This window comes from Elephantulus edwardii, unplaced genomic scaffold (assembly GCF_000299155.1).
Source record: "Elephantulus edwardii isolate Elephantulus edwardi_28Jun2011 unplaced genomic scaffold, EleEdw1.0 scaffold00253, whole genome shotgun sequence".
NCBI classification, from domain to species: Eukaryota; Metazoa; Chordata; class Mammalia; order Macroscelidea; family Macroscelididae; genus Elephantulus; species Elephantulus edwardii.
The window spans coordinates 2,186,289-2,209,474 of NW_006400003.1; the positions used below are offsets into that span (position 1 = coordinate 2,186,289).

The 23,186-nt window shown below is 37.0% G+C and overlaps 1 protein-coding gene across 2 annotated transcripts in view; it reads right to left on the minus strand.

Annotated features, from left to right (window-relative positions):
* Positions 1-23,186, minus strand: part of NCAM2 (neural cell adhesion molecule 2) — a 781,544-nt gene that overhangs the window by 126,721 nt on the left and 631,637 nt on the right. For both annotated transcript variants that reach the window (XM_006899357.1, XM_006899358.1), the window contains one exon: positions 10,880-11,053. In XM_006899357.1, coding sequence (XP_006899419.1) covers positions 10,880-11,053 — 174 coding nt within the window. The remainder of the gene's footprint in view (positions 1-10,879; positions 11,054-23,186) is intronic.

A 23,186-nucleotide genomic window follows, 5' to 3' on the forward strand; every position in this document is an offset into this window, starting at 1 on the left:
CTTCATTCATGGCTCTCACATTCCATGTACCAACCACTAGGGTCTGCTTACAACTGTTCCTCCTCCTTTGTATTTCCATAACTGATAGTTCTACCTAGGTTGCCCTTTCTGTTAATCTGCGTGTGTTCTGTTGTGCACAGGGTTTTCAGAGGCCTGCTATTTCAGAAGTGGGTGGCCAATCCTTCTTCCTATCTGAACAGCATAGGGCTTTAATTTTTAGAAGGCTCATTCATTTATTTTATACTCTCCTGGTTGTGGGGTGCTTTCATTATGCTTGGGAGTCTATTTGATTCATAGAATAGGATTTATAGAGTTGATCCTAGTTTTTCTGTGATGAACTTTATAGTCTTCGGCTTTATACCTAGGTACATGAAACACCTTGAGTTGATTTTTTGGTATGATGCAAGGTATTTGTCTTGCTTCAGTTTTCTGCAGATAGTTTTTCTAATTTTGCAAGTAGTTTTTCCAATCATTTGTTAAAGAGGTTGATATTTCTCAATTTAACTTATTTTGTCTCCTTGTCAAACATCAGTTGACAATAGGGAGATGAGTTGATTTCTTCTTGTACTAGTCTATGCTGCCTGGACCACTATGGCTGGGTAGTAGAATTTGAGACAAGTGAGTGTGATGTCTTTTACCTTATTCCTATTTTTCAGTGGTGAGTTACTTATTTGGGGTCTCTTTCTTGGTATCTGTATTGGGATTGCATTGAACTTGTAGAATGCTTTGGGTAAAATGTCATTTTCACAATATTGAATCTTCATATCCATGTACATGGTATATTCTTCCATTTCTCTAGGTCTCTTTTTATTACTTGCAATAATGTTCTGTAGTTTCTTCACATAGTTCTTTTCTTCTCATGGTTAGATTTGTTCCTCATTAGTTCATCTGTTGTTGTACTTGCTGATTGCTAGCAAGTCAAGCATGATTCATAGTGACCCATGAACAAAACACTTGAATCCTATATATAAATATTGTCATTTCTCAAAGTTCACAGTATTTCATGTAATTATTATAATTGGTATTTTTTTCTTTGGTTCTCTATGTTTTCTTTGTTCCTATAGAGAAACTCAACTATATTTTGTATGTTGATCTTATATCCTATGAATTTGCTGAATTACTCGACTATGTCCAATAGCTTTCTTGCTGAATCTTTAGGGTTTTCATGCTATACTATCCAGAAATAGGTTCAACATGAGCACAATCAAGTGCTCTGGATTCCCATTCTTCTCAACATGAGCCACAATTTGTTCGATCCACAAAATCAAACACCTTTCCATACTTAATAAAGTACAAAGAGGCATTCTTCTGGTATTCCTTACTTTCTGACAGGATACATCAGACATCAGCAATGACATCCCTGGTGCCATGGCTTCTTCTAAATCCTGCTTGAACTTCTGGCAGTTCTTTATATATGTACAGTTTCAGCCATTTTTTATGATGTTCAGCAGTATTTTGCTTGCACATTATAACAAAGATATAGTTAGATAACCTCCACATTCAGTTGGATCATTTTTCATGGGAATGGGAACAAATATGGACCTCTTCCAATCCGTAAGCCAGGCAGCCATCTTCTAAATTTCCTGGCATAGACTGGTGAGTACATCCAAGGCTGCAAATGCTGATTGAAACAAGTCAATTGGTATCCCATCAATTCCTGGGGCCTTGCTTTTTGTCAATGCCTTCAATGAAGCATCTACATCCTCCTTCATTACCACTGGCTTCTGTTCTTCCTGAAATTTTTCAGTGTCAATCAATTCTTTTTGGTATGGTGACTCTATGTATTCCATCTGTGTATGTTTGTGTATAATTTTGTGTGTACGTGGAACAGGAGGCTGTTGTGTGAACAGAGCAGGGGAGTGTGCATGGTTTTGAATTGGGAAGGAAGTAAGCCAGGGTTTTATTTTTTTCTCCATACTTATTCAATCTGTATGCTGAGCAAGTTATCTGAGAAGCTGGACTCTATGAAGAGAAGTGTGGCATCAACATTGGAAGGAGAATCATCGATAAGCTGCATTATGCAGAAGACACAACCTTGCTTGGTGAAAATGAGAAGTGTTTAAATTACTTGTTTCAGAAGGTCAAGGAATACAGCTTTAGGTATGGATCGCATCACAGTGTCAGAAAAACAAAGATTCTTACCACTGGACAAACAGGCAGTATCATGACAGATGGAGAAGAAATTGAAACTGTCAATAGCTTCAAATTGCTTGGATCCACAATTAACACCCTTAGTACAAGCAGTCAGAAAATAAGGATACATATAACACTGGGAAAATCTGCAGTTAGGGAACTTTACAAATTAATGAGGAGTAGTAATGTCAATTTTAAAACTAAAGTGCGTCTGTTTTAGACAATGGTCTTTTAAATTACTAACTATGCATCCAAGACCTGGACAATGAATGAGGATGACAGAAAAAGAAATGACACCTTTGAGCTGTGGTGTTAGAGAAGAGCACTGAACTTCCCATTAATAGCAAAAATAATGAACAGAAATGTTTGGAGAGGATACAATTGCAGTGGTCTTTGGAGGCAAGAATGATGTGACTTTGCCCCACATACTTGGGGCATGTTGTTAGGAGGTGCTTTTCCTTGGAAAAGGACATGATGCTGGGAAGAGTAGAGGATTGGCAAAGGAGAGGAAGACTCCCACCTAGGTGGACTGATATAGTGATTGCTGCAATGGGCTCTTTTGTGTCAAGAAGTGTGAAGAAGATGCAGGCTAGAACAGGGTCTAGATCTTTCATTCATAGAATCTTTGTGAATTGTGCTCTACTTGATGGCGACAACAAGGACAGGTTATATTATCTGTGGACAGAAATATTTTTTACCTCCAATTTGTCTATTTGGATATCTCCTTTCTTCTTTTACCTTATTGCTGTCACTAAGACTGAGTTATAGTGAACATCCTTGCTTACTTCATGCTCTCAAAGAGAATGTCTTCTTCTGTGTTCTTAAAAAAAGGTATTTACTATGAATAAATCTGCAATTACAACCTACAAAATCACATTGAAAAGTTTTGCAAAGTCATACTATCTAAATATTGAAGAACCTAACCATATAGTTGTTTCTAAACAGAGCAAGGGAAGATTGCATGGTATATAAATCAAGAAAGATGTGCATCAGGCTGTGTCTTTTCTCTATACTTAATTAATCTGTATGCTGAACAAATCACTAGAGAACCTGGACTTTATTAAGAAGAATGTGGCAGCAGGATTGGAGGAAGTTTCATCAATAGCCTATTTTATGAAGACTGTTGTTGTTATATGCCGTCAAGTTGTTTGCAACTCATAGCGACCCTATGTACAACAGCCCTAAACCGTGCTCTATCCTGTTCCAATCTCATTGCCTCTGAAACACCCATCCCAATTACCCCAGTCCCTGAATCAATCCACCTGATAGAGGGTCTTCCCCTCCTGCGCTATCCCTCTACCCTACCAAACATGATGTCCCTCTCCAAGGACCTGTCTCTCCTTACAATATGTCCAAAGTATGTCAGACGGAGCCCCAGAATCCTTGCCTCCAAGGAGTAGCCTGGTTTAATCCTCTCCAAGATAAATCTTTGTTTTCCTGGCAGTCCAGGGTACATTCAGTACCCTTCTCCAGCACCACAGCTCAAAAGCATCCACTCTCCTTCTGTCCTCCCTAGTCATTTTCCAACTCTCTGATGCATAACAAGTGATTGAAAAGACCATGGCCTGTATCAGGCACACCTTAGTCTCCGGAGAGACACCTTTGCTCTTGAGTACTTTAGAGAGGTCCCTAACAGCAGACTTTCCCATTGCAATACGTTTTTTTTTTAAATTTCCTGGCTGCTGGTGCCAAGAGTGTTGACCGTGGAGCTGAGCAAACTGAAGCTGTGAACAATCTCAATCTTCACCATCCATCCTGATACTACCGATTGGTCCAGTGGTGAGAATCTTTGTCTTCTTGACATTGAGCCTCAGTCTATACTGAAGGCTGCAGTTTTTGACCCTCTGCAGTAAGTGTATGAGGTCCTCCTCAGTTTCAGCGAGCAGGGTTATGTCATCTGCATAACGCAGATTGTTGATAGATCTTCCACCAATCCTAATGCCACGCTTCTACTCATAGAGCCCAGCCTCTCGGATAATCTGCTCTGTATACAGGTTGAAAAGGTATGGAGACAGGATGCATCCCTGGTGTACACCCTTCCCAATTTTGAACCAGGCAGTGTTGCCCTGCTCTGTTCTGACGACTGCCTCTTGGTCCAAGTATAGGTTTCACATTAGCACGATTAAATGTTCTGGAATTCCCATTCTTCTCAGAGTCAGCCACAGTTTGTTATGATCCACACAGTCAAATGCCTTTGCATAATCAATGAAACACAGATAGACATTCTTCTGGTATTCTCTGCTTTCAGCTAAGATCCATCTAACATCAGCTACAATATCCCTTAAACAAACTTAATTGCTGAAAGCAGGGAGAATTTGATATGTCTGTTTTACAAGAACGAAGACTATAGCCTCCAGTATGAATTATATCTCAACGTCAAGAAAACAAAAAAATCTCACCACTGGGCCAATGGACAACATACTGAAATATGGAGACAATATAGAAAGTGTCAAAGAGCTCACCTGCATTGAATCCACAATAAACACCCTTTGTACTAGCAGTTAAGATTTCAAAAGATTTGTGTCATTGAGAAAATCTGCTGTTAAGACCTCTTTAAAGTGTTAAGGAGCAATGATGTCAATATAAAGACTAAGGTACATTTGATTAACATAATAATCTTAAAATTATTGAGACATAATTGAAAGTTGAACAATGAATAAGGATAACAGGAGAATCAACACTTTTGAGTTTTGTTGGATAAGAGTTCTGAATATCTCACAGACTTGGGGTGTGTTAGACTAACAGCTGATTTTTTTTTTTTAAGCCATCATATTAAGCTCCCTCTGGTCTCAAGGTATCTTAACTGCAGGCACACGGTATTGCAAATCATCAACAGATGTGGGGTTAGGATAAGAGAAAGAGCGCTTCCTATGCTGATGAGCTAGATTTGGGCAGCAATACTAGAGGGAGACTGGAGCAAACGTTGGTTTGAGAAAGATCCTGGTGGCAAGAGCTCATGACGGTGGCGTAGAGACTATGACTTTGCTCTGGAGAAACTGTGGCAAGGTGTGACCTGAGGCTTTTTGTATTTATGTTGATCATTCTTAAAGGTTTTTTGTGTTCTTGATGGATGTTTGAAAAAGAAGCTGACTTATAACTGTTCTGAGGTAAATATTGCTAAATGACTTGTTTTTGAGAGCTGAATTGAAATCAGAGTATGGAATAATTGAAAAATTGTGTTTTGAAACTTAGATTAAAACCTGGACTTATTTGGGGTAATATCCTTTGTATCCCCCAGTCTCCCACTTACTTCCCTAACAAAGCTCAATCTCAGTATCAGAACTGAGTCTGTGAGTCAACAATAAATAAACCTCTTGCTGTTGATGTGGCTTTGGAGGCACTGAGGGGTTGGGTTGTAAGTTATTTATCTGCTTTCTGCTCTGGGGCAGTGAGGGGCTGTGCTATTTACTTCATCTGGCTCTTTCAGAGAGACACTCAGGGCCCTGTCAGGTTCCTAACAGCTCATTAGACACCTACTTATTGAAATTATGTTATCCTTTTAGTCATATATTTATATTCCAATCTGAGGAGGACCTGAAGCACGTTCAACAGAAGATCAAGCACTGTAGTTTTCAACATAGAGAGAAGCTAAACATCAAGGAGACAAAGATTACCACCACTGGGGCAATCTGCAGCATCGTGATAGATGGAGAAGGATTGAGGTTGTTAACCATTACTGCTTGCTCAACTCCACAATCAACACTTTTGGCATCTGGAGTCAGGAAATCAAGAGCCAAATTGCACTGGGAAAATCTGATGTTAGGGACCTCTCCAGAGTACTGAAAAGCAACAGTGTCAGTCTAACACAAAGGTATGCCTTATCCAGTCCATGGCCTTCGCAATTACTTGGTATGCATCAGAGAGCTTAAAAATGACTAAGTAAGATAGAAGAAAAATTGATGCCTTTGAGTTGTGGTAGTTATTATGTGCCGTTGCGTACAACTCATAGTGACCATATGTACAACAAAATGTACAATAGTCCTAACCCCTGCCCTATCCTCTGCCAATCTCACTCTCTGACACACCTACACTCATGACCTGAGTCACTGAATCAATCCATCTTATTGAGGGTTTTCCTCTCCTGCGCTGTCCCTCCACCCTCCCAAGCACGATGTTCCTCACCAAGGACTGGTTCCTCCTTACAACATGTCCAAAGTATGTCAGACGAGGCTTCAGAATTCTTTCCTCCAAGGAACAGCCTGATTTGACCCTCTCCAGTATGAACCTGTTCATTCTCTTAGTAGTATATTCAATACTCTTCTCCAACACCACAGCTCAAAGGCATCAATTATCCTTCTATTATCTCTAGTCATTGTCCAGCTCTCTGATGTACAGCAAGGGTTGTTGTAGTTGTTGTTGTTATATAGCAAGAGTACTGGAGAAAAATTTTGAACATACCATGGACTGCCAAGACAAATAATTGGTCTTCCTTGGAGAAGGTTAAAACTAGTTTCTCCGTGGAGGCTAGGACTTCGAAGCTCTATTTCACATACTTGGGGCATTTTGCCAGGAGGGTTGAGCCTTCAAGAAGGACATCAAGCTAAGAAGGGCGAAAGGATAATTCAGAAGAGGAATATTGCAGATAAGATGGATTGATACAGTAACTGGGGCAATGGAGGTAGGTGTGTTGGAGTCTGTGAGACTGACTCAGGACAGGGCAGACTACACAGCTGTTAGGCATGGGGTTGCTGTGAGGCACAGGAGATTTGATGACACATAACAACAACAACAACAATAACAACAACACTAAATTGCACTTAATTGTGCTTATATGAAACCTATAATTGAACAAGAAGGCAATTATTAGAACAGAGCAAGAAAACACTGCATGGTTCAAAATCAGGAAAGGGGTACCCCAAAGATGCATCCTATCCACATTCCTTCTCAATCTATATGCAGAACAGATCATTTGGGTGGCTCTGCTATAAGGTTATGAGGAGGAATGTGGCATCAGGATTAGAGGAGGACTCATCAACAACTTGCATTATGCAGATGACACAACCTTGCTTGTTGAAACTGAGAACACCTGAGACATTAGCTGTAGAAGGTCAAGGACTGCAGCATTCAATATGGATTGAAGCTCAACATCAAGAAAACAAAGATTTTCACCATGGGGTCAGTTGGCAGAATGATAGATGGTGAAGTCATTGAGATTGTTAACAGCTTCAGCTTGCTTGGCTCCACAATCAACACTCTTGGTACCAACAGCCAGGAATCAAAAGATAAATTGCATTGGGGAAATCTGTTGTCAGGGACCTCTCCAGAGTACTGAAGAACAAGGATGTCAGTCTAGAGACTAAGGTGTACCGAATGAAGGCCACGGTCTTTGTAGTTAGTTGCTATGCACAGTAAGTAGGATAATGGCTAAGGAAGATAAAAGAAGAATTGATGCTTTGAGCTGTGGTGCTGGAGAAGAGCACTGAATGTGCAATGGATGGCTAGGAGAACAAACAGGTTCACGCTAGAGAGGGTGGAACCAGGCTGCTGCTTGGAGGCAGGACATTTTAAGTTCTGTCTGACATACGTTTGGCAAGTTACAAGGAGGGAACAGCCCTTGGAGAAGGACACTATGCTTGGAAGGACAGAGGGACAGTGCAAGACAGGAAAACCCTGGATGATATGGATTGACTCAGTGACTAGGGTAATGAAGGTAGGTGTGTCAGATACAATGAGGCTGGATCAAGATAGAGCAGGTTTCAGAGCTGTTATACTTAGGGTCACAACGAGTTTGCAAGGGACTCAATGACACAGAACAACACAACATACTAAATTAAAATGGATATAAGATGAAATATCTGTCTGACAGATAAACTATAATTCATTGTTTAAATGAATGGCATCACACAAACAATAACAAGCTATGCGGGAAATTCAGTGGACAAGTAGTTTTGCAATTTCAACAGGCATATAGTATACCTACAAGATAATACTCCAGGGTAAGACTTATTATAAATCTTTGCAAAATCAATCTGGCAATCTCTGTTTTATACAAATCTTCCATCAGGTTTCTGAGGCTGTTAATCTTCAAGTGACACAACTTTTTCCTGCAAAATGTCTGGTAGATTCAAATCATCAACTTTTCAGTGAACAGGTAAATGCGATGTGCCAGCAAGCTTCTTAAAACCTATTAGTGAAAGTTTAAATTACCTAATTACTGTAGTCAGGGACTAGTTATTAGAAAAATATATAATTCTGGGAAATGTGGAGGGTTAGAGAAAGAGGAAGACTTGTTGTCAGTCTCTCAGAAATACATCCTTAGTGATGCACATATGACCTATGTAACAAGTAGGCCATTTGCTCATTTAAATGGGAAATTGATGCCTCAGCAAGTGATATGGTCTTATGTGCCATTGATTCAACTACATGTCAAAGTGACTCTGTGAACAATAGATCTGATCTTTGGCTTGTTCTGTATCATCTTCACAATCTCTAATATTCTCAAATCCATTATTACAGTCACTGTAACAATTCCTCTTGTTGAAAGGATATATTTCTGAGAGATTGATAAATAGGAAAATAATCAGATTTCTGAACCTAGTAAGCAAAGCCAGATTAAGCCACTGTAAATATTCCAAGAACTACAATCTTGTAGGAATATTTGAAAGGGAATTACCAACCTCCTTGTCCCTGAAGAGACATTTTTCTTTTCTATAATATTCAGCGTGAATATTGTTTTTCTTCAAGGTTTTCTGGTATAACAGGATAATAATTCACTCCTAGTTTTTACTCCTTCCCTCTTTTCCTTGTTTAACTTCTCAACAAAATAAAACAAAGCCTACCACATCTTGGATGATAGTTCATTTTACTAGAGTCATTAAATTCACTTACTCATTACTTTTAGTCATTAACTTTATACAACATCTATCCTGAATAACATAATAAATAAAAATATATGAACTATTTATAAAACTTGTCTCTATATTATATAAAAATTATCATTTATAGTATTCCCATAATACAGTTTTGGTTTTATAGGAAGCCAGCAGTAAATGGTTGAGCTCTAGTGGCCTACTCGCAAGAAGTTGTGCACAGGATTCAAGGCCACTAACTGTTCCATAGGAGAAGGATGGAAAATCTTCTCCGATGCAATTAACTGGCTCTGAAAACCTGATGGAGGCTCAGCTATGGGTCGGTTCTGACATGATGGTAAGAGTGATTCACTTTTGTTAGAAATTAGTAAATTCTGACGACTGAACAAGTAGATATAAACACAGGGTTATTGTTTTTTTATTTGTTGTTTTTTTTTTTTTTAACCACAGCGTTATTGTTGATGCTGTTAATCGGTGCCTTTGAGTACAACTCACAACAACCCTATGAACAGCCAGCCTGAACCCTCCCCTATCTTGTGCCATCCTCATCACAACAGAGTAGATCACAATTATTTTATCTGGCATTCTTTCCATTGTTCTCTACAATAGAGTCTCTTCTCTCATTCATAGGATTTCCCTTAGAATAAATGTGTTAAGGTCAAGGTAAGACCAGCAAGGAGGCCTCTGATACAAGCATGTTTTTAGCAAATATTTATATTGCCCTTTTGGATCTTTCAGTGTATCTCTGGCAACATATTATTTGCTGCTTCAGTTTCTTCTCATCATGAGAAAAGAAATTCTATGTGAGTTGGGTTGAGTTATGGTAGTGGAAAAGAATATTGTACATACCATGGACTGCTAGGAGAAAAACAGGTCTGTCCTGGAGAGGGTAAAACCAATCTCCTTGGATGCAAGGATTTTGAAGCTCTGTATCATATACATTGGGCATAATGCCAGGAGGGACCAGTCCTTGGAGAAGGACATCATGCTTAGAAAAGTAGAGGGACAGTGCAAGAGAGGAAGACCTTGAATGAGATGAATTGACTCAGTGACTGGGGCAGCGGGGGTGAGTGTGTCAGACAATGAAATTGGCTCAAGATAGGGCAACGTTCAGAGCTATTGTATACAGGTTGTCTGTAAGTTACAGACAAGTCAATGGCACACAACATCAACAATAACAATAAGTGAAATGAACTTAATTACTGTAACATCTTAAGTGAGCCAAATTGTTGACTCATCATTGTTATTAAATATTTGTATCTTCAAAATACAATTTTGAAATAAAATTTAGTAGTTATATTTTGTAGATATCTCTATGAGTATTTATCTAAAGTATGACTTTAGACATGTAATTATGACATAAATAATATTAATAAATGAAAAACAAATATGTTTCAGACCATTTAATTACCAAATAAAACATATTAGGAAATTTCTTCCCATAATCAAATTGTAGGTTTTTTCATTATCAAACTTCATTGTTTCTATTAGGTTCTTTCATTTGTATTAAAGATGGAAGATTTTTTACTCTTTATTACAGTCACCCGTATTGACGTACATTAATTATTCTGTTCACTAAAGTTGTTGTTTTTGCTGTGAATCACAGAGTCAGAACCAACCTATACCTGATCCTCTGCTGGGTTTTCAGAGGTAGTTAATTACATGGGAAAAGACTGTGGGAGACATCCTTCTCCCACAGAGCAGCTGGTGGCCTTGACTACATGCCTTTGGAATTGCAGCATAGCTTCTTGCACTAGGGTACCACAGCTCCCTAAAAGTTCTAACTAAACTGAAACAGAACAGCTGATTGCTTTCCCATTGAACCTTATATAAGAAAAAACAATCAGTAAATGGTGATAGAAAAGAAACTGCTAGTCACATAGTTATGCTGACAAACAGTTTGAATTCCTTAAGATATTTTAAATTTGTTGACTCACTTTGAACTCCATGGGAGCGTACAATTTTCCAGGTTTCGGATGCAACTTCTTTGACATCGACTTGATAGTGGTGAATAGGAACACCTCCGTGGGAGTCCGGCTTGTTAAAGGAAACTTTGGCCATGGTCTGAGACAACTCTATAATCTTTACACCATAGGGACTGGATGGCACATCTACGAAAGAATAAATACAATGTTAAAGAACGCAGGTACAGTGGATATCACTTTTAAGACTTATGCTATTCTAGGAGTTGGGATAAAGAACAACTGCTGCCTTTATTGCCTAAAATATGCGCATTATAAAACTAGCATAAATAGAAGAATAATACATTCACAGGCCATTTGATTTTACATCATGTATAGAGTAAAACATTCAACTTCAAATATAATCTGTTCAAGGAATAATTTTTCCTGCCTAATACAAGGTTTTTTAATATTCCATTAATCCAAGGAAAACAAGTGTGCATGTAATTCTGTATGTGGTGGCTAACCAATGTATATGTATCTATGTGGAAGAAAGAGTGAGAGACAGACAAAGCAGCAGAGAAAGGACTTAGATGTAAAAGGAATATATAACCACAAATAAGTTTTATTGATTCCTTAAGCATAAATAATAATCTCATGTGAAAATTTGTGGCATTTATTTCCTTTTGTTCATTAAAATTTAGTACTAATTTTGGGGAACAGGTGACATATAAAACGCCATTATTTTGAAATTAATGTAACTGTAAGCAAACTTTTTAAACTTAATAAATTTATTAATGAAAACAACCTTAGGTGGAATATTTAAATTTTAATATTTTTATTAAAATGTCAAACATTATTTTATCATTATTTACATTATGTCAAATAATTTATTTGAGTTGAGGTTTACTTTGTAAGATAGACAAACTTTTTTTTTTAAAAAAAAAAGTAGAAGTCTGAGCAAGCAGGAAAAGAAAGTTAAAAAGAAAAAAATACCAATGAGAAAATTAATGAATTCTCTACTTCAGAATGTCAAGATTTAGAGACAAGTTAATCATTAAAATCATTTTCCCCTGTCAATCAATTTTCTTTTCAATAATATGTTTGAAATAACCTGAAACTTTGAAAGAAAATGAATATAGATATTTTCAGAGGAAGAGGTTTTAATTTCATACACACACACACACACACACACACAGAAAGAGAGGGGAAAAAAGAAAGACTGAATAAATGACATAAAAGCCAATTTTTGATATCTATAAAAATCCTTCATGTAGGGATCTGTAATGGCTGTCAAAAGTCAAATGCGTCTCATTTACCAGAGTTTAAAAAAAAAAGAGCACTGTTGAACACATCAATTATGCCTACTATATGGTATGGGAAAGAGCTAACAGCCAAGGAAGCAAGTTTATGGTTTATAAATGTGAATTTTAAAGAAAGAAATGCAGCAGTGCAGTTTTTTCCTCTAATAAGCAAAAGACAATTATTTTGAGAAGTACATTATATCACCAACTTTAGGTTCAGAAATACATGTGTGGAATACTGATACATCTAAAATGGATAGTGAAATCTTTAAAAATTAAGACATATAATCTATTTAAGATGTCATACATACATGTTATCTTAGTTTTCCTAAAATAAATCTGTAAATCCTTTACATCTACAGATATGATCCAAACTTTACTAAAGAAAGAAAAATGAATTACTTTTAGTAATACTTTGTAATTTTTATGCCATGATTGTGAGTTTCTGTCTACTAAATTATATATCACAGTCATTATAATCTTCAATTTAGGAATATATTTCCAAAGGAAACGTCATATGGAATGAAGGAAATGTGAAGTACTCTATTCTGGGAAATTCTACTTTTGGCTTTAACATGTATTATCTCTGTTCTTACAATTCTGACTTTAAGGTACTGTAACAGTATCAACTATTTGCTAAGCTCTCCGTCCCATCATAGTGGACCTATGAGAAATATGTGTGTGTTTTCCTTAGCAAAAGGGTACATAAAAAAAAAAAAACAGGTGCCATTTAATATCTTTTTTCTAGACACAGTCTAGCTCTTATTCATTGACTTCTCTTTGCTTTTTCCTTTTATACTTACTGTTGACATTTTACTTTTTTACTAATCACGTATCTTGCAATTCTTTCTAAGTTATGATTGATATTTCTCACCATGCACTGGTAAAAAATTATGAGTTTTTTGAGGACAGGAATAAAATATTCTGTATGGAGACTTTAGTGGCAAGGAGTTACACTGTCAACCCAAAGAAAAACAATTAGGGTTCATCAACTGCTCCATGTGAGAAAGATGGGCAATCTCTTCTCACAAGATTTACCACCTCTGAAACCTGCAGGAGGATCAGCTTTGGGCTGATTTTGACTCCATAGTGCACACCACCACCCACATGCTTATATCTAACCTTGATTAAAACCCACTGGAGAATTCCAATCCTCAACTGCTAGATCTGCTCTGACGCTCAATGTGATTTTCAAAGCTACAAATCATTATGCAAGGAGACTAAACATCTTTCTCCAGCAGAGAAAGTGGTGGATACCAACTGCTAAACTGTGGACTTTTCAATTAACAGTATTGTAACACCAGGGCTCCTCAATATTGAACAAAATTGGTAGAAAACATGAAGTCATAAAAAAAGAATTTGTCAATAAGATATTTGGGTAATTAGAACCAATACATATAGTAAACATTTTACATGAATGGTGTCTGATATGCCCAGAATCAGTCTTTTCATTCTCTCCACTATCACAATTGTTTTGTAATAAATCTTACCCTTAATTTCTCTATGTCACAGTATCCTAACTATGTACCTTGTTCTTCCCTTATGATTCCTGTATACATCTTTCCTTCAAGTTTCCATTTTTAACTCTAAACTCCAGGCACTACCTACTTCTGCAATACCATAGCATTTTTTTAATGTGGGCTTGACAATTAAATTCATTGCACATGCAAATGGAGAACAAAATAAATTTGTTTTATAAATCACCAATTTGATCCCACTATTTCTCTGAAAAGTGCCACTAGGAGCTCTTGGTCTTTACAACATCAAGCCTAGGTGACTCACTCTGACTTTCAGAAGTAGGCTATGTATCATCATGGAGTACATGCTAACAGATGATTCATTCTATTGCAGAAGACTGGGTTAATATAAAAATAGAAACAATTGTGGAGGATCAACAGGGAATGGAAGGCAGGTGGAGGGAGCTGAGATCAGTGAAACATAAAATTCTTGTATAGGTTATAGTTTTCTGTGATGACAGTTAATAAACAAAAATGAGAGGAGCTTTCTGATTTTATTTACTTTCTGGTTTCATTTTTGTTTTCTGATTTTAATTCTGACTACAACAAACAAAGTAAGAAAAGATAGTAAGTAAAGGGAGGTCTTATGGCATTGTCCTTAGTCGCCTTCTGTGAAGCGGAACAGCAAAATACATAATAACAATAACAACTGTGGGATATTCATTGGCAGTTGTTGCATTGCTAACGCATAGACCACTATTTTCTGGTGGTTGAAATCTTCCAGAGGCTCCCCTGGAGAGATATGACTAATATTCTTCTGTGTGATCTTTAGCCTCCAAAACCTAATGGAATATACTCCATAAGTCAGTTCCAACTCAACAATGAAGGAGAGTAACTAAAACGGAAATACATAAAAGCTTGTGAAAAACAAGGAAGGGAATAACTATACACACATTTAGATATTTGTAGGCACATTTAAAATAGTCTGATTTGGGCCATAGTCTTTCTGATTACTAGCTATGCATTCAAGAACTGGACAATGAATAAGCATAACAGAAAAAAGAATTGATGCCTTTGAGCTGCGGTGTTAGAGAAGAACAATGAATTTCCCATGGGTGGCCAAGACAATGAACAGATATGTCTTGGAGGAGTTGCATCCAGAGTACTCTTTGGCAGCAAAGAATAAAGATTTTTTTGCCTCACATACTTTGGACATGTTACCAGGAGGTGGTATTCCTTAGAGAACATGATCTTGGGAAGGGTGAAGGGTCCACGAAGGAGAGGAAGACCCTCAACCACATGGATTGATATGGTGACTGCTGCAATGGGCTCTTGTGTGTCAGGAAGTATGAGGATGGCACAGGGTAGAACAATGCTCAGATCTTTTGCTCATAGAGTCGTTATGAGTTATGCTTGACTTGACAGCACTTAAAAACAACATATAACTTTGTTATTATCTTTTTAAAATGAGGTTAGGCTCCCTAAAGGATAATCCAGAAAGTAAATCTCAAAAATCTTTGTATGGGGGAAAAAAGGCAAGAGAAAAATTTAAACAATAAACATCTTAGGGAGAAATTCTGAAATAAGTTTTTTTTAAATGTAATAAACTATGACATCATGTCACAACATATACTTACGTTTCGGAATGTGCTAAGATTAAAAAGGCAAAACTAAAAAACAAAACAAAAACCAAAATCCAGTCTAACTCGACCATATGTGTTTTAGCTGTCACAAACCTTCCTCAAATGCACCCTCAATTCTTGTGAAATAAATACACTCAATAATAAACTTAATAATATACCTCAACATTGAATGTGAAAATAAAAGTCATCTGTAAATTTAGTTAAACTGTACTTTAATATCTTTAGCTAGCCTATAATGAAAAGTTCCTGTTAAAGATCGAGCTGTGTCCCTCAAATTATGTATTCAATTCCTACCCCACTAATCCTATTAGGAAGGAGGGTTTCCATTGTTACATTTTAAGGTCATATCAGCAACAGGGTTTTATAGTATATTATTTTCTATACAAAATTACTATATATCAAGTTTCACACAATTCACATTGTGTTTCATACAATTATTACCATACATTGTGTATACTGCACTGAAAAAAAAAAAAGAACATTCTACATTCTTTAGGCAAAGGATTTGTGGTAATTTTCAAATAGACTGTGTTTAGCATATATGTAATAAAATTTTTGGAGAGCAATTTTATTGGGATCTTGTACCCTCAGATGCTATCAGTATCTGGAATAAAGGTAGAAACTCACTAAGCATGAATAGAATAAATTATTTCATAAACGGAAAAAAAATTAATCACCCTTGGACTATGTCCAACATTACCATGTCTTTTCAGGTCCCGGTGGGATCTTTCCCATTTCCTTTATCCACTCTCTCTACTCACCAAATTGTGAAACCCTGTGATAGTTCCCCTGCCCACCCTCACTCCTCTGCTCCCAATCCTCCCCTACTTGAACTCCTACAGATGTTTTATTACTTATCCTTTTATTTTGTCAATAATGGTCTTATGCTGTATTTATCCTTTTGAGACTGAGTTCGTTCACTCAGGATGATGCTTTCCAGTCTCTCACAAGTTATGTAGTAGTGTTCTAAATTGCTACTCCTGAGTATTGTATAGTATTCTATCATATTAATATACTCCATTTGGTTGTGGTTGGAATATCCATCCATGTTCTTGTGATGGTGAATAATGGTGCTACAAATTGGTGTGCAAATCTCGGTTTGTGCCTCAGTTCTAACTTCCATGGGGTATATTCCTAACAGTGGATTAGATGGATCATACGGAATTTCTATGTTGAACTTTTTAAGGAAACACCAAACTGCCTTCCAGAGGGGTTGTACCATTTTACAATGCTATCAAGAGTGTGTGACAGTTACAATCTCTCTCTATCCTGTTCAACATTTATTGCGTACTGTCCTGTTAAACTTTACGACTGCTTGTGGGGTAAGATGGTATCTCATTTTGGTTTTAATTTGTATCTCTCTTCATATATCTGCTGCCTGTCTGAATGTCTTCCTGTGAAAAGTCTTCCAATGGCTTTTGCCCATTTTTTTTTTTGTAATTGGTTTATCTTTTTCTTGTGTAGGCCCTATTGTATTCTGTTATATTTGTTATGAATCCTTGCCTGAAATTATACTGACAAATATTTGTTCTGGATTGTTTTTTTTGTTTGTTTGCCCCCGCCCCCCAAGCTGATAGGTTTTCCTTTCACCCTACTGGAAAAGGTTTTGATGCACACAGCGATTGTTTAATCTTTAGAAGATGTCCTTCATCAATTTTATCCCCTAATGGTTGTTCATTTCTTGCTGTAGTTGCCAACTTCTTTGTATGATAAGTGAGGCCTTCTACTAAGTAAGCTTGGTGCCATTTTAGCTTGTTTAATATTTATGGTTTGGGGCTCTACCTCCAGATCTCTAATCCACCTCAAGTTGATATTTGTGCACAGGTTAGGATATGGATCCTGCTTCAACTCTCTGCAGATGGCAGTCCAGTTTTACCAGTACCTTTTGTAGAAGAGGTTGTCGTTTTCTCATTTTATAGGTTTTGTTTCCTTGTCGAACTATCACTTGAACATAGGTAGATGGATATACTTCTAGGTCTCTACCCTGTTTCATTGGTCTGTGTGCCTGCCATTATTCCAGTACCATTCTGTTTTGGTTACCACCACTGTGTAGTAGGTTTTGAAGTCAGGGAGTGCTATGCCTCCCATTTCATTCTGATTTTTAGAAGTGCTTTGCTTATTCATTGTCTCTTTCCTCTCCAAATAAACAAAAATTGTTAACACAATCTGAGTGTGATTCATAATAATTATGCAAAGGTTGTTTCTTCAAATCATTGTAATTTGCTACATAAACAAAGCAAAAACAAGAACCACATGATCTTACCAATTGATGCAGAAAAGGATATAGACAAAATCCAATACCCTTAAGTAAAACATTTAGCAAAATAGGAATAAGAGGAAATTTCTTCAACATTTTGAAAAGTATGCATGCAAAACCAAGAGCCACTCTCAATGGAGGAAGACTAAAAACATTTTCCTGGCAAATAGAGACCAGACAAGGATGCCCATTTTCACCACTATTATTTAATATTGTATTGGGATTGGAATTGCTAAGGCAATATGACAAGAGTAGGAAATAAAATGCATCCAAATCAGCAAAGAGATGATTCAACTGTCAATATATGCAGATGATATGATAGTGCACGCAGAACACCCGAAGAATTTAAAAAAAATATTAGAGCTAGTGGACCTATTTAGTACAATGTCAGGATACAAGATCAATATAAAAAATAAATTAGATTGTTCTACATTAAAAAAGAAAATACAGAAAGGGAAATCAAGAAAGCAATACTGTTTACAGTAGCCAACCACAAACTGATACACTTAAGAATGCACTTAACTAGAGACCTAAAATACTTTTACATAGAAAACCACAAAATACTTCTGTGAGAAATAATAAAGATCTAAATAAGTGGAAAATGTGCTCTGTTCATGGACAGGAAGACTCAGCATAGTGAAAATGAAACCCTACCAGAGAGCTGGACAATGACTAAGGATGACAGAAGAAAAATCAGTACCTTTGAGTTATGGAGCTGGAGAAAAATCTTCAACATACCATAGATGGCCAAGAAAACAGATAGGTCTGTCTTGGAGAGTGTGAAACTATGTTTCTCCTTGGAGGTTAGGATTTTGAAGTTCTGTTTCACTAATTTTGGGCACAATGCCAGGGTAGACCAGTCCTTTGAGAAGGACGCCATGCTTGGAATGGTGGAGGAAGACGCTGGACGGGATTGACAAAGTAACCACAGCAATGTGAATAGTAGGTGTGTCGGAGTCAGTGAGACTGGTTCAAACAGGACAGCCTTCTGAGCACTTGTACATAGGGTCCTATGAGTCACAGGTGACTTGACAGAACATAACAACAACAACCAAAAGCAATCAATATGTTTAATGTAGTTGCCAAACTGATTTTTCAAGTAGATTGCAAAGGAAACTATATTAATCACTTTTCATATATACATACAGAACAGATATGATACAGAAACAAGCAGTCATGCATAATTAGGGAAAGCATAAATGCCACATGGAAATCACCAAGCAACAGTAAGATTAATGTTAGAGAAAAAGAGACACGGATTCCTCTAGAATGCACAAAGATAAAATTAACACTTCTCTCACACAATCTGGATGTGATATCAGGAGTGGACTACCTCTGGAAAAAGACCTCATGCTTAGAAAAGGAGAAGGTCAATGACCAAGAAGAAGACTCTAAAGGAGATGTCAGGACATGGTGACTGTAACAAAAATATCCAGCTACAAATGAATGGATTGAGAAGTTGTGGTACATTCATAAAATGGAATACTACGCAACATGCAGGAGCAATGGTTTTATAAATTACTACCTAACTTGGGAGCGACTGGAGGTAATGATGCTGTGTGAACTCTGTCTCACAAAGACAAATAATGTATAAAGCCATTATTGTAGAATAAATATGAGGATCCAAGGCAAAGGGAGGGTGGAAATAGAAGGGTGAGGATGGCTGGGGGATAGGGTGTTATCATAGGGTTAGATGATTCGATGGGTGGGGTGAAGGAAATGGGAAGGATCTTTTGTGAAAATGTATTCAAACTTTGTAAATAATCAGAATTAAATGTATAAAAAAATACTAAAAAGGGAAAAAATAAGCTTGAGCATACTGGTGACTGTACAAGATTGGTGCAGGGATGGTAGGAGTCTGGTCAGTATTTCAATCTATTGCAGTCAAGATTGCTGTGAATTTATTCTAACTCAAAAGCACCTAACAATAAGAAGACTCATGAACTTTAAGAAAATGAATTTCAGTTCATCAGAGCCAACTACTAATCAAAGCAAAATTAGGACACATTTGTTTTCTCTTTTTCTTTATAATATTTATTTTACATTTCTATAAAAATTCTTATTCAAGAGATAACTTTTCATTTTTAACGGAATATTTTGTTTCTATTATCTGGCTTATTATACTGAATTTGTAAAGAGCCAAAGGATATAAAAAGTATTTTAGTCCTATGATCTTTTAAAGCAATAAATTCTTTTGTTTCCTTGTTAATGTGAACCAGCATTTTTAATTCTTCTAAGAATATGGTTTCCTAGAAATCTGGCCACTGGGTGATCAAGGTGTCTTTTGAGAACACTTCTAAGCATAGACCCTGCCTGTTTGTTGCTTATGAACTTTATGGTTTTGGGCTTTACTTCCAGGTCTCTGATCTACTTTGAGTTGATTTTAGTGTGTTGTTTGAGATGTGGATCCTGTTTCAGTTCTCTGCAGGTTGCAGTCTAGTTTTGCCAGAACCATTTGTTGAAGAGCTTGTCATTTTCTCATTTGATAGGTTTTATTTCCTTGTTAAATATCAGTTGACTACAAATAGAATGGTCCATTCCTGGGTTCTCAATTCTATTCCATTGGTTTATGTGTCTGTTATTGAACCAGTCCCAGGCCATTTTTGTTATCAACACCGTATAGTAGGTTTTAAGGTCAGAGAATGAGTGTTATGCTTCCGACTTCATTTTTTGTTTTTCAGAAGTACTTTCCTTCTTCTAGTTCTCTTTCCTCTCCAAATAAACTTGACAATTTCCTTTTATATCACCTTTAAAAATTAATTTGGTATTTATATTGGTTGTACATGCAGGCAAGATTATGCTGAAGATTATCCAAAAATGACTGGAACAGGACAACAGCAAGAACAGCCAGAAGTTCTGGCTGGGTTTAGAAGGGATCATGGTACTAGGGATATTGTAGCTAATGTTAGATGGATCTTAGCTGAAATCAGAGAATACCAGAGGAATGTCTATCTGTGTTTCATTGACTGTGCAAAGGTGTTTGACTATGTGGATCATAACAAGCTGTGCTGACTCTGAGAAGAATGGGAATCCCAGAACACTTGATCGTGCTAATGAGAAACCTGTACTTGGACCAAGAGACAGTCATCAGAACAGAGCAAGGAAACACTGCATGGTTCAAAATTGGGAAGGCTGTACACCAGGGATGTGTCCTATCTCCATACCTTTTAACCTATATGCAGAGCACATTATCTGGGAGGCTTGGGTCTATGAGAACTGTGGCATCGGGTTTGGTGGAAGATTCATCAACAATCTGCAGATGACACAACCCTGCTTGCTGAAACTGAGGAGGACCTGAAGTGCTTGCTGCAGAGGATCAAGGACTGCAGCCTTCAATATGGATCGAGGCTCAAAATCAAGAAGACAAAGATTCTCACCACAGAACCAATTGGCAACATTAGGATGGGTGGTGAAGAGATTGAGATTGTTCACAACATTAGTTTGCTTAGCTTCACAGTCAACACTCTTGGCAACAGTTTCAAGGTCTAAGAACAGGTTTCACATGAGCACATTTATGTGTTCTGGAATTCCCATTCCTCTCAATCGTTGCTATAATTGTTCATGATCCATATAGTAAAATAACATAGTATATTTAAGAAATGTAAATTTAAGAAAACACCAAATATGCGCCCTTCTGGTATTTCTGCTTTCAACCAAGATCCTTGTGGTATCAGCAATGCTACCCCAGGTGCTATGGCCTCTTCTAAATCAAGCTTGGATTTAAGACAGTTCTCTATGTACTTTTCCAGCCATATTTTATATTTTTACCTATTCAGCTAGACTTTACTTGCTTATAGTAGCCGTGGTATTTTTTGGTAATTTCCACATCTAATAATAGATTACATTTTTTCTTAAACTGGAAGAAATACCCATTTCTTCCAGTAAGTTTGCCAGGTAGCTGTCTTCTAAATTTCTTGGAATAGATTGGTGAACATAACCAGGGATGCATCTCTTTGTGGAAGTACGTCAGTTGGTATCTCATAAATTCCTGGTGCCCTATTTTTTATCAATGCCTTCAGTGTACCTTATATCCTTGGTTCATCACCACTGGTGTCTAATCAAAAGCTACTTCATGAAATGTTTCCATATCAGTCAATTCTTTTTGGAAGAGTGACAGTACATTCTCTGCTTCTTCTTTTGATGTCTCCTGGATTTTCCAACATACTTCCCAGAGCACCTTCAGTATTACAACTTGAGATTTTATTTACTACTAACATAGCTATTTCACAAAGACAACTAAATTATAGTTTCCTGATGACTAAAAAAAAAAAAAGATATATCTAAAATATATTCCAGATCTTATATACACACTAAATATGCTTTCATAAAACTGCTTAATTTTGTTTCTCATAACTTTTTTTCATCTAACACGACTTGTCCCCCCACATAATTGAATCCTCCTGTCTTCCATTAAAATGCTTTATGATTTTAGAAAAAAGATGTATCTCCTAACAGTACATTGCTTTTATAATATTTCACCTTGACTTTTCACTTTTATTTTCTTCACTGGCTGATTTCTTTTCTTTTTGTATGCATATAATTATTTGTATGCATTGTGTTTTATTTGTATACCTGATGAAGTTCTTTTGGAGGGGGTAGGAATTTGTGTTTCACACTTTCCATTACTTATATATCCGTACACTCTGTTTTATAAAATTAATCACCATTGGACTATGCCCACCATTGTCCTGTCTTTTCAGGTTCTTGTTGGCTCTCTGCCATTTCCTTTACTCCCTCCCTCCACTCACCAAATTGTGAGACCCTCTGATTTCCCCTACCCATCCTAACCACTCTGCTCCAACCCTTTCCCCATTGTATTCCCTACATACATTTTACTAGTTATCCTCCTATTTTGACAATAATGATCTCATGCATTATTTGTCCTTATAAGACTGAGTTAGTTCACTCAGCATAATGCTCTCCAGTCCCACTCAAGTTAAGTAGTTATTTTCAAAAGTGTTGCTCCTGAGTGCTGCAAAGAATTCCACTGTTGAATGTACCGCAATTTCTCAATCTCTTAAATTGTGATTGAACATTTAGGTAGTTTCCATGTTCTTGTACTCGTGAATAATACTGCTATGAACATCAGTATAGAGATCTCAGTTTGTATCTCAGTTCTAATTTTCTTGGGGTATATTCCTAGCAGTATAATAGCTGGGTTATATGGAATTTCCATGATCAGATTTTGAAGAAATTCCAAATACCTTCCAGAGTGCTTGTACCATTTTACAATCCCATCCACAATGTATGAGAATTCCAATCTCTCCACGTCCTCTCCAACACTTTTTACTTCTGTTCAGTTAAACTTTGCCACTGTAACTGCGGTGAGATGGTTCCTCATTGTGGTTTTGATTTGAAACTCTCTTATTGCCAGTGATTTTGAGCATTGCTTCATGAGTCTGCTGAACATCCAAATGTTTTCCTCTGTGGAAAGTCTTCTCATGTCTTTTACCAATTTTGTATGGGTTCTCAGTCTTTTTCTTATGGAGGCCCTTGTTTGAGGTAGTATTGCGAAATGTTTTGGAATTTTTTTTCCCGGTCAGTAGAGATTCTTTTCATCATATTGTTGTTGTTGTTGTTATGTGCCGTCGAGTCATTTCCGACTCATAGCGACAACAGCTCTAAACCCTTCTCTATCCTGCGTCAACCGCACCGCCTCTGACACACCCATCCCGATTACCC